The sequence below is a fragment of the Exophiala spinifera genome (assembly GCF_000836115.1).
Source record: "Exophiala spinifera strain CBS 89968 unplaced genomic scaffold supercont1.3, whole genome shotgun sequence".
In the NCBI taxonomy this organism is placed as follows: domain Eukaryota; kingdom Fungi; phylum Ascomycota; class Eurotiomycetes; order Chaetothyriales; family Herpotrichiellaceae; genus Exophiala; species Exophiala spinifera.
Genome location: NW_015622515.1, coordinates 2,256,601 through 2,269,002, shown reverse-complemented (window position 1 = coordinate 2,269,002; position 12,402 = coordinate 2,256,601). Strand labels below are relative to the sequence as shown.

Sequence of the window (12,402 nt, the reverse complement as noted above, 5' to 3'; positions counted from 1 at the left end):
CCCACCTGCTCTTCTCAACCTCTTACATACAACATTCGAGTCACGGTTATTGCTATGGTACAGTTTCTATTGTGCAAACACGCATCCCACCCACAGCGCACCCCGTTCTACCCGCCCATACGCCCCATGCGACAGAGAGGCCCCTCTTCTTGATCGATCTGACCTAAATAAATCAAGAAAAAGGGAGCAATCCGACGGAGGGACTCTAGATGCCATTTTTCCATGACCCCTTCAAGCGAGTGCTCCATAATTTCGTGGTTTTTCTCCTCCTCTTCGTCCCCCTTTCCGGCTGCTCGTTTTCACTTCCTCTTATGGTTCAGAAGAAGAATCCGGTGGAGTGAGTGAGTGAGCGAACACGCCCGACAGAGAAGAAGGACAGGTCGACATTTCTCAGCAACGATACCTTCCAGCACCACAAAGCCCATAAATCCTCGAATGACATTGTTACAAAGCATGGGAATTATGACATGACACACCACTTGCTCCAGGTTCAGGTTCAGGTTCAGGTTCAGCTCTTCCGTCTAATATTTTCAATTGATCGTCGCTACTACCACCACCACTACTTCTACCTCCATTGCTCCTCCTCCTCCTCCTCTTCCTCCTCTCACGACTACGCCTACGCTTGACCTTGATCCTGACCTCGGACTCATCGCTCAACGGCGCCCTACGCAACAACTCTTCTCTTTCTCCTCCTACGAGCCACCTTCAGAGTCAAACATCGTCGGCTCATCGCAAGCCCCAACGCAACAACTTTGTCGCCCTCGTCTCCATTGGTCCATTGGACGCCTGTTCAGGGCTTTGGAATCGATCTCTCCCCCTGTTCCCCCACGCGACGCTTCGGGACCCAGGCACCCAGGATCTTCAGCCTCATCACACCTACTGCATCCATTTTTCGTCACCTCGCCTCCCTGTCGACAGGAGTCGTTCGCACCAAAGTCGTTGGCCGCCTCTTTTGGACCAAGACCAACCCGACGACATCTCCAGCATCTCCAGCATCATCTTCTTCGGACCTCTCCATCCCCACTGCACCAAGGTCCGACCGGCGACCGGCTCGTCTCCTCTGGATCAATCGTCGATCCGTATCCGCATTCCACGCGCTCTCTTTGGCTGATAACTGCGCGCAGGGCGTCGTGGTCGCTACAGTCCGCTTCTGAACTCGTGCTCTTTTTCTCCATCTCTTTTCTCACGATTAGTACCGCCGCCAAGACCACTGCGGCCCATACATACAACCAGGGAGAAAGGGAGTCGCCATAATTTCCCCGTGCCGACCTCTGGACTAGGTACAGGTACCACATACAAGTACCTACTTATCTACCTACATACATACGACATCATCCATCATCCATCGTCCGTCAGCCAGCCAGCCAGCCAGCCAGCCAGCCAGTCAGTCAGTCAGGCATTCAGGCATTCAGGCATTCAGTAGGCACCTGATATCATCAACTCTACCATATCATCATCTGCTCGTCAAAACGCTCTGGGGCCCTCTCCCTCTCGTCTTGCAAGCCATACGCAACAAAAAAAGGTGTCCAACCCCCCCCTTTTTTCCCCCCAGGAAAGGCGTGAGGACTTAAGACATCTGAATCTGCACGTCGCCGCGACCTTCCGTAAGCAGTTTCAAAAACCAAGGAGATAGACCGAGCCCCTCCCCCGGGCGTCGCTGCGTCTGCCAGGAACCCCAGGGACCCAAGGGACCCCAGGAAGCGAAAACACCAAGCACTTTAAACTACTAGCACTCGATGGATCCAGGACCTAAAGCGATAAAGTACCGTTTCTTAACTTCTCTATCCTCAACCTAACCTACAATACCCCCCCTAGGCGACCGCACCTCACATTGGGTACTTTTTTTTCCGTCGTTCAGAACCTTTACTTCGTTCGGACCAGCCACAACCACAACCACAACCACAACCACAACCACAATTTAACCGTACGCGCCAATCTCCAGAGATCTCGTTTTAAAAGTACGTGAACTTCTTTGCCCGCGTGCAGTGCCGACAAAATCCACCATCTCGGCCTCAAAGCGACGCGAATTATTCCATTCCATCACTTCACCCTTACGCAACACCAAATAACAAAGATTCCTAGCAGCAGGCGGATGTAAACGCGCCCCAAAACGACACCTTGCCCGCATTCAATCAACGCCTTGCTAGTTATCTCAATCCGTCACAAATACCCATCGATCAAAATCAGGTTTTGGCAACGACAGTCTTGAAAACAAAAAAAGCCAATTGCTCAATCTCACCCGTCATCATCATCAACATCATCAAATTCTCAAAAATTTTCCCGGCCGCTCCTCTCACTCTTCAGCCCAAACAAAACTTCAAATCCTAACAGCACGCCCGCGACCACGGAAAAAGTCATCGCGTTGCTGTAAAGCCTTCGGCAAGTACTAATCCAAAACCCAAGACAAAACAAACGTCTGGAGACATAACATCATGACGGCATCAACATCATCGACTGAGCCGTCGGCTATTAGCAACCGGCTCAAAACCCGGGGCATAGCCAACGGGCCCAATCCAAAGGGCATGGTGGGCCCACCAGCGTCAATGTCCAAAATATCCCAAAGCGCCGAGCTGGACGAGTACACAGCTAGTATGCGGAATTATCTAGCTGGTGTGGAAAACAGCCGGTGTCAGTCCACGAGAGACCGCCGCTCCGAGTCTGTCTCCAGCAATAGCAATGTGGACAGCAGCGGGAGCGACAGGGAGAAATCCCCCGAGTTTCAGTGGATGGACCTGGCCGCTGTGCGGAGGGCGCACGGAGCAGTGGACCTGAACAGGCTTCCCAACACCAACGGACTACCGAAAAGTTTGAGAACGAAGCAGTTAAACCAGCCTGGTTCTCCCAGTGTCGGCCTTTCGAAGGACAGTCGGCATCATCTTCACCAGCATCGGCAACGGGAAAATCGATCCATTAGTCCTGGGATCGAGGGCGTAAAGAAGAAGCATATCTCATACACACGTCGGAGTCAACTGCATCTGCAATCGTTGGGAGTTCGGTCATCCCAAAAAGACTGCACATAAGTTTACTTGGTTAGCCATTTTTCCATGTTTGCTTTTTATACCATAGGAACAAGGTCATCATATACATGCCGCATTACCATGGATGAGGGCAAAAGAGGCATATAAACATCATGGTTTGTTGATTGGAGGGCTAGGACACCAGCAGCATTACGCAAAACTTTTACATGAATAATGATCCATGACGACAGAAATGAAATGAAAGGAATCGGAGAAAACAAAAAGAGAGAACGTACCTTCCCATTGACGATCTGCCATGACCCCTAGCCAATGCAGCTGTCCTCGCACCGTATACTCATGCTCAAGTTGGTCGGGTGAGGTAATGCCACCCATCGGACGACGTGAAAAATTCGTTCCAGAGGTCGAACCAGGCATTGAGAACGCCCCTGTCCCAGGCATATTCGAAGGCAGACCGCCGTTCATAGTATCGAATGTCACGCGACGTTTGATAGGCCGTCCGCCAGGCTCGAGTTGTCGATCTACCGTCTCTAAAGCGCTCGATTCCGCGGGGTCCAGATTATCGTGTGATGACTGTGCTTGTGCTGGTCCTGGTCCTTGACCAACAAAGACTCCAGAGGCATCATTCACGTTGTCTACTGTGTATGCCTTGCGCTTCAGTCCGGGCGGCATGGTCAAGACTGGAGGCACGAAGTTGCCGCCGAGCACTCCACGAGAGTTATAGCGCCGCAGTAGGCGATTCGCCTTTTCACTCTCGTAGGCGTCGCGGCGGTTCCAGACCTCTTGGATGACGCTCCAGCAGGCACTGACGTTGCCGATCTTCAGACGGGCCATCATCGCTCCCCAGCGTTGCATGACCCAGTTGCGGTCATCTGCGTCCGTGACCTCGCAGCTCGCGGCGAACAGGGGAAATATCTGGATTATAGTTGTGCGTGAGGACAAGGGAACAGATGCGAGGGTCAGAAGCACTTTCTTGGCCAGCGTTGAGGCAGGATCGCTTGGAATCTCCGGGACGGCTTGGTGCAGATATAGGAGCGTTGCATAACGGTATGCTTCTGCCGTTTGGATGGAATGCTGGACCTCGGAGTTCGGATCTTCTGGACGCTCGACCATCATGGCACTGGGCACTTGCCATTGTTGTAACTGCTCCTTGAGCTCCATGGCGGTAGACACCAGAGTCAATGAATTCGTCTCAGTCTTGCGAACACGCTGAATAAGGTTGGCGACGCGACCGAGCAAGGGAAACAATGTCGTCGCACAGCCCATTAGAGGATCAACTTCGACCTGATCTCCGAATGGTGCGTTGACTGTGGAAAGAATCTCTTCAAAGTTCAATTCCGATGCCTCTTCCAAGGATGTCAGGCGGGCAATGACATCCATGTAGACAAAGGTATTACAAAGAAACTTTAGGCGGCTGGCATCTTGTGTCGTCATTTGGCCGAGTTGCATGTCGCGTCGATGTTTGACCATGGCATTATTGACCATAAGCTTCGCGCCACGTAGGTGCTGTACCCCCGTACTGACATGACTGTCCCAACCTTCGCTGAAGGCCAGAGCCAATGTGGTGGCAAGAGCTGAGTCAATTCTCATGTTCTGAATGTCGAAGGCAAGACGCTTGATTGCCTTTGTCATGTGGGCCATTCCTGGAGTGTGCAACATTGGAACCTCATGCGCACCGTGAAACGCTGTCATCGACGAGATGGCATGGTATAGAGCAGGAGATTCACGAGCCAACGGCCATATGAGTGTGCGCCATGGGTTCTCGGTAGGACCATCTTTAACGGACAAGATACCACAAGTCTGCTTGTCGAACCGAAGCATCAGCATCTCAGGAGACGAAGCATCAAGCGATGGTTGGGCGAGGATAGTAAGGTCAGACTTGGAAGAGGTAGTCGACGCCTCGCTAGGGGTGGGTGAAGACGTGCGGAAGGTTTGCCAGGTCGCTGCAGCAGGTACAGCAAACGGTCCACCTGTAGTTGGTAAGGTATCTGAGCGGATAATTTCCTCATCATATGCGTCTTCATTTGGCAAGTTGGGCTCCGGTTGATAAGGCAAAGGTGACATTGGTGGCCGTGATTCTGATGGATCAGGAGGCTGGGTCAGGTCTGTCCCCGGTAGGAGAAGATCGAGCAACTGTGGAGATCCAGACGAAAATGATCTGGCACTGTTGTTCTCTGTCGCGGAATCGGCTGCTGATGCGCGGAAGTTAAAAGGGTCGGTATGTTCGCCGAACGCGAGGCCTGGTGAGATGGTTTCAGCGTCGAATGCTGGCATGAAAACGGAATCAGGACTTTGATTGGGATATTGCGATCGTCGCTTCTCTGACAGACGCTCATTCTGTAACTCCGGGCTTGGTGAGCCTTGAGGATAACCTCTGAAAGCAGTGGTGGCCGAGGTAAAGGCAGTATGCAGACCAGGAGACCATGTTTGTGGAGGCTGGACATCCTCGTGTGCTGGATCGTTGGGATTTGATCTGCCGCCCTTGGAAATATTGAGTGGTTGAGTTCCATAATGGTCGACGTTGAAGGAGTTCGATCGGGATGCCTTCTTCTTCGAGCTCGACTTGGTGCTAAAGGTGGTTTCCTCGAACGTTCTCCACTTGTAGTCTTTCTTGTACCCTTCGCAGACGACATTCCTCTTCTGACACTGGGCGCACGACGGCTTGGTCTCGTCGCATTTTAACCGCTTCTTCTTGCAGGTCATGCAACCTAGGGAACTTGGTCAGCGAGGGTTCCCGGATTAGTTGCAACAACATCGGCTTCTCCGCCTTCACAACGACATACCATTTCTACTCTTGCTTTGTTTAGGTTTTGTTATTGCCGCATCTTGAACTGCCAGCGCTGATTTGTTGGAGGGCTTGGAGGTGACATTGCCCTTGGGTTTCGCAACGGCTGGCCGCTTTGGTGGAACAGTAGGGGCGGGTGTCAGGATGGGTGACTTCTTCAGAAAGACGGAGGGGGAGGGAATCTGGATATCCATGCGACTGAGGCCGGGTAACGAGACATGGACACCAGTCAACAGTCCGCCAGATACAGCAAGCAACCGGTGGGAAGTGGTGGCTTCGTGTGGAAGTGGAGGGGTCAAGCGTTGGATCCCGGGAAGCTAGCGAGCTGATACCAACGAGATACAGAGATACAGGGTCCTTCAACAACCCTGATAAAAGTCAACAACGACGTGATTAACTGAAGGAAGAAAAAGAACAGCGGAGGTGTGAAATGGAGATAGGAAGAACGAGGATGGCAGATAGTGTGCGTGTGGCCGCAGCTGCAGTGCAGTAGACGGTGCGGATTGCGGGTGCGGGCGCTGAAGGCTGGCGACTCGGAGCGACCAGGCCAGTAACGACGGCAAGGATGAAGTTGGCAGTCGGCGGGAATGTCCAGCAGATCAATACCCAGCCAGTCAATGGGCCTGAATCGTAAGCCAGAAAAACGAGCAGACCCTGTTCCTGTTTGGCTCCAGGTCCTTATCAGTTGACCGTTCGAAATTCTGGGGCCAGAGATACGCGAGATCCGTAGCGAGGCAAAAGGTTGTTCCTCCTCGCGTCGCATCAGCAGCAATCTGGTCGTTGACCTATCTAGCCGACAGTTGCAGACTCAAGACACAGCATGGCTCGTCCACGTGAGGTGGTCGAGTTCACAATGTCTGCTGGATACTGGATATGCGGATAGACCATGTACTCATCCATCCGCCGCCTGGTTATATCATTCTTTGTTAGTTTCTCGATCAGTGCGGGATCATGGGCCAGGTTGCCGCCAGGGGAGGGGAATGGAATCGCTTCCTGGAGGCTATTGGCCTATCGCCTCGGTGAGTACAAGGTTAGGTAAGAATCCTGCGCCCTCCACTCTTGCCGGGGCTCACTATTAGGCCTGTTCTCAGGCTGCGACCACCTCAAACACCCCTCGTAGTGGCTGCGATCTCCGCCTATACTTGACAATATTAGGGGCTTCTGAGCACTGCTCGTGCAACGTGTACGATTACGGACCTCTTCGCCACTGCTGCCAGCTCTTCACCCAAGGAATTATTTCCCCGACGAGTCTTTCCGGGAGATCAGTCCTGCTCTAAGTAAACAGGTGGCGTCCCCACGGGCAAATGAGCAACGAATCAGCAATTTCTCTTTTCAACAGCCGACTGTTCGAAAAGCCGTCCGCCTGCCATTCGATGCCGTTGACACTCTACATTCCGTGCCATGCAGCTCCCCACGAGACGACCTCTCCTCATCAGACCCTTGATGGCGTGGAGAGCCCCCTATACCTGCAAGGACGCTCCGACGTGCGCTTCCGATTCGTGATGGCGGAATGTCTCAGATCACTCGCCTTATGACTCTTCCCGTCGTCGCACAAGGAGACTCATGGCGAGACAGTCTAGGCATGCATATTCCAAATCATTTACAAATCTGTCACACAGCGAGGCTTGGGGCTGTATATTCGGCAGCTGTGATATTGTACCGAGGGCAATTAGACAGATCGCTGGGAGGCTGAATCGAGACGCTCCAGGCAGAGCCATTGCGGTGCACGATGTTTCCTACCACGATCAGAATCGAGATCTGATCCTTGTCTTGCTCGAAGCCAGACGATTACATGGTTATTTTGGGAAATTCAACAGGCACCGCAAGAGCTCAACTCGAAACCCTCACCAGGCGCCTGTCTGCAACATTCTCCAAGGCCTCTGATGGCGTGGGGGCCGCAGCCGGGGTCTTTTACACGCAACAGACCCAATGATATAGGCCCGACCTGGTCATTTCGAGACTCAGCACAGATACAATCCAGATGTTGCTCTATTTTCTGCATTTCCCCTTCTCTCCAGCTCATCGTTTAGTAGTTCATACTCCCTTGTCGCTCCACCCGGACGAGCATATGGCTCCGGGATCTCTAGTCGTCTCAGTCGAGGGAATTTGTGGACATATCTTCCGAGAATTTCGGCACTCAAGGCCGGAGGGACGGTTGCAGGTGGTTGTTGTCCCGTCAAGATCAGGACCTCTACAGAACTCTCATGGTCCGCATCTTGAAGATATGCACCACTTTGGAGGTCGCTCATGAACTCATCAACACCGGTGGACTTTGCTAGTTGTTCTGCCTGATAGGCCGGTAGAGTGAGTCTGACAATATTTGGAAATGTCTTGAGGAGGCGATGGAAAGGAAATGCGTCCTCGTGCCACGAGATCCCTATCTCGAAAGACGTAATGGAATCCACGGCAAGGAAACTTGGCTCCAAGCAGTGCAGTGACCCGTAGCCTTTGCATTCGGCAATCTTGAAACTTCGAATGCTGCTGGGCCAACTTTCGAAGAGAGTGGCCCAAGACTCGAGGTCGTCGTAAAGGAAGTCGCTTACCTAGACTCATTCATATCATCAACACACTCATTCATCCCACATCTGGCTTCATAGGTTCTACCTTACCTGCAAGTTTCGGAGGTGCACTGGCCAGTGGGACTTGGAGCTGAGGCTGCAGCGACCACGAAGTGCATTCCGGGGCAGTTTGAGAGTGACCAAATGGGAGAGATGGCCAATTGAGTCGAGAAGCTGCGGCAGGGTCATTTCATATGAGTCACAAGAGAGATCCAACAGTTTTAGATGCGCGCATTTGCTTAACGGCGCAAGACATGCGATTGAAAAGGTGACTGCCGGCGCCGCGAAGCTTTCCAATGAGTTCCGTGTCCTGCGCAGAAGTCGGGCCGTGAGACTCTTCGAGCTTTCGTACGCGAGGCCAGACATATCCAGTCGCGTTATAAAGTTCTCTAAACCTATCTTAGGTTTATGCGCACTCACAGGCGGGCATATTGTGCGAGCGAATTTGTCGAAATTGCGGTTCCCAAGAAGTGGGTGAGCGTAGAGGTGGCTGATTGAGGCGGCGTACCAGGACCTAGACACCAGACAGCATGCCCACAGCGTATATTGCGTTTCGTCATCTTGTAACGTTGACGTATACGAGAGGATGAGATTGAGAACCTCAACTGGCAGAGGTACTTCTGACCCTCGATACCCGCCGTGACCGACTTTCATAGCGGCCGTGAGCAGCCTGAAACAGCGAAGAAGTGATGAGAGGCTTTTCGTCCCTCAAACGTGTAACCCGGAATCATCCAGGCTGTTCACACGGTCATTCTCGATGAAATGGTTGATTAACAAATGTTCTGAGACGGATTATCGTGGTCGCAGCGAGGGATCCAAGTCGGAGATTTTCATCCGGCTGTTGATCTTGGAATTTGTACGACCCCATAAAATTCCCGCTGGAGGCATTCTTAGTATCTTTTCTACAGTACTCCTCAAGCACTCGTTCTAACCTTCTAACCAGCGTAGCCAAAGCTTTAGAATGGGAACTGCAAACTAAGTTCAACTGAGAGCAATGTTTCGAGAGAGTAAGGACATTAAGTGATGAGACCCGTGATAACATGCTCTGGATTTGTATTGTTGTTGATGTACTTACGACACAGCGTGGCCCTAATAACTTCGTCAAAGAAGCCTTTCAGTACAAAAGTCCACACAAAGCGAACATGCAGACATACGAAGCGTGGTGCATCTTGGTGACAGCTTATTGTTCTGTATTCAACGAAGAAAAAGAGGTAGTCTAGGCCCTGGTATCCCCTTGTCTTGTCATGCAGTGAATGCCTGCTTCTTGCACCTTCCTTTCACAGACTTATTGTATTTTCCACAACGAACCTTCTTCTCTGACAAGTCTTCTTCCAGCTTTTGTTGCCATGAGCTGAGTGCCAAAGGAAGTACACGACCAAGGCGGTGAGCATACTGTGGCGGATTTGCAGTGCTCGGCGACTATGTTTTCACCTCACCTTCATTTTGACTGAATCTCCAGCTGCTGAAATTCACCCATGGACAATATTCGAGAAACTCTGCCATCACAAGTGACCATTGACAGATCCCAGCGTACCGTGTCTACCATTTTAAAACCATCTGGTATGTAAATCTCCTTCTTTGAACCGCCTCCCTTCCATGGCTAACCTATCCCGGTCAAGCTGGCAACCATCGAACGACCTGTGGGCAACAGTGTGACTTTACGCGGGCCGGTGAAAGAGTGGGAGCTCCGAAAGGCTGGAGGACATGGTAGACAGACTTTCTTGATCACGGTAAGAAAGCATATCTTCTGTCCGAGATCAAGATCTGAAACTGAAACACGTACTCATAGTCACCTTCTACTCACGAACCTCTCCACCATGCTGGGTGCTAGGGCTAGAGCGGCTGAGTACCATGCGTTCAAGGCTGCGAACGCAAGGCAAGCCTCTCGTGAAGCCGAAGAACAGAAATTGCCCCCAACGCCGGCTCCGGTCTCACTCAGTGCCTTCACCAAAAACCCACAACTCAACCGTAACAAGGGCAACAAGGCTTGGATCCCCTTGGTTTTGGAGGACACACCTGAGGATACACTTGAGGATGATTCGATCGATGCTGATTTGGAGGAAACTCGTGTCATACCTACCACTCCACTGCGACAGACAGACAACGCCGATTTCAGCGGTCCTATTCTGCAAACGCAAGGAACCCCATTAGGTCCTCGAGACCACCAGGCTCTTCGGACCAATCTGCCAAACTTTGCCATTCCAGCAGCGCCTAGGGCTATGATGGTAGCATGTGATAGATCGTCCGCGATTCTTAATCCGACCCCCCCGCGTCTTCAGCAGCACCCTATATTAGGGCGATCTCAGCGAGATACGGTCACTGTTCAATCCTCCCCGAATAATATGCTCGGAATGACAGGTATGAGTGATCCCCCGGACTCTGTACATCTCTGTCGCCAGTGTACTAACAGAATATGTCTCTGACAGGTCAGAACTCTATGCACACAGCAATCCCAATTCAACGTAACCCATTGGTGATGATCCCTTCGGATATCAGCCCTACGAAACAAGAGCACAAATTCGAATCTTTGGCTAGGGAACACGCAGACTTGTCCACTAGTCTCCCCGCGCCACTACCTCACCCATCATCGGAAAATTCGAGCATGGTCTGCAGCTCGATCCTATATTCTCATTCAGCTACTCAATACACCAACGTACCTGCATTGTGGAATCAAACTCGGTATACCGGTCCTTTTGCACCAGACGACGCAGATCGTCTCATCGTATCACATGCAGAATCCGATGGTTTTGTTGCGAGCGTACTCCCTGTACCTCCGTCGATAATCCGCCACCACTTCACATATTCTGACTCTGATGGTGCTGTCGTTGAGCAGCTCACATCAAATAGTGAGATGATGTCTGAGAACCTTCAAGATGACCAGCGACGGCCAGTGACAACACCTGTCAATGAACCATATGACCGCAACACTAAGATGCAAAGCTTTGTGGCAGAGCAACAAGCGTTAGCGAGGACCGGAAAGACAGTGCTACGGAATCCAGACTTGCAACGCCTGAGAGAGAGCGAAGGGGCAAGCCCGTCATCTGCCGCTGGTAGCACAATGGCCTCCGAGCAAGACCCTTATGGTTTCGGCAACGGAGAATCACAAATCTCGAATCCACAATTAGCGGTTGAACCCCCACCCGGCTTCGAAGCATTTGCAGGTCAGGGCAGAATCCTCAGAGACTTTGAGCTTGAAAATATCCTTAGTCCAGAGGACGAAATTCTTCAACAGGAATTCGATGTTGGAATGGAAGAATGGTTCGAGCTTAAAGCCATTGGCAAGAACGAGCGCGCCAAGATGACCAAAGTCATGCGATCTATTGCCAACACGGACAATCCAGTGCCTCCCAAGACTGGACCGCTGCGTATCCCTACCGATAGGCAAGAGTCGATCCGCAAGTGGTTGGAGGCGGACAGCCAAGACAATCAAGCCGCCCGAGCTTTAGTTAACCAGATTGCCAGGGAACATCGCAACAACCGTTTATCCAACTTGTCAGCCGGTGACAAGGTCTATAATGATCTAGTTGCTAGCGCAGAGATTGAATGCGCCGCAATATGTGCGGTGGGCAATATCTGGGCAAACCTGACGTCCTACAGTAGTCCGGAGCTTCTGAGCTCGCATGGCGCCGATGAGAGATCTGTGTGGGCATACAAACCTGCGCCGGAGTATGCAGTGGAGAGATCTCGACTCGTTACAGGCGTTGCATCGAACTCAAGCTTCTTTGAGGAAGAAACTGACGGATTCTACAATGCTCCCAGCCGCATTGCCCGAGATCCCAGGTTTCGGCCAGCAAGTAAGGATATCCTCAAACCGAAGCCTGAAGAGGAATGGAAGCATCGTCATGAACTGTATGGACGCCGCCGTTTGTGATCGAGCCGGGAAGGGGCAGAGGCTTTCGGTTCGAAAGGCAAGGATGAAGGCTGTTTAATTGACAAAACATGGATGAGGCAGCTAATATGAGCATAATCAACGTAACAAGGTGTCCACTGATGCAGCGTCGCCATCGCCAAGCCCCACGAGCAGTGGGAAGAATACCAGGTACCTTGAGGGGAGCCAAACGACTCCAGCCGGCGTCAGATACGT

General features: G+C 51.8%; 4 protein-coding genes across 4 annotated transcripts; 2 read left to right on the top strand and 2 right to left on the bottom strand.

The window, feature by feature from the left end:
* Nucleotides 1–2,432: 2,432 nt before the first annotated feature.
* PV08_04564 (uncharacterized protein) lies at nucleotides 2,433–3,020 on the top strand (the record flags this gene model as incomplete). The annotated part of the gene is made up of 1 exon (XM_016378909.1): nucleotides 2,433–3,020. One exon carries the CDS (start codon nucleotides 2,433–2,435, stop codon nucleotides 3,018–3,020), a length of 588 nt encoding a protein of 195 aa, XP_016237586.1.
* Nucleotides 3,021–3,167: 147 nt separating this feature from the next.
* Nucleotides 3,168–5,954, bottom strand: PV08_04563 (uncharacterized protein; the record flags this gene model as incomplete). The annotated part of the gene is made up of 2 exons (XM_016378908.1): nucleotides 3,168–5,683; nucleotides 5,759–5,954. 2 exons carry the CDS (start codon nucleotides 5,952–5,954, stop codon nucleotides 3,168–3,170), a joined length of 2,712 nt encoding a protein of 903 aa, XP_016237585.1.
* A 1,767-nt stretch (nucleotides 5,955–7,721) lies between these two features.
* On the bottom strand, nucleotides 7,722–8,972 carry PV08_04562 (uncharacterized protein; the record flags this gene model as incomplete). Its single annotated transcript, XM_016378907.1, has 2 exons — nucleotides 7,722–8,303; nucleotides 8,370–8,972. 2 exons carry the CDS (start codon nucleotides 8,970–8,972, stop codon nucleotides 7,722–7,724), a joined length of 1,185 nt encoding a protein of 394 aa, XP_016237584.1.
* Nucleotides 8,973–10,135: 1,163 nt separating this feature from the next.
* On the top strand, nucleotides 10,136–12,189 carry PV08_04561 (uncharacterized protein; the record flags this gene model as incomplete). Its single annotated transcript, XM_016378906.1, has 2 exons — nucleotides 10,136–10,676; nucleotides 10,745–12,189. The coding sequence occupies 2 exons, from the start codon at nucleotides 10,136–10,138 to the stop codon at nucleotides 12,187–12,189; spliced, it is 1,986 nt and encodes a 661-aa protein (XP_016237583.1).
* Between the last annotated feature and the right edge of the window lie 213 nt (nucleotides 12,190–12,402).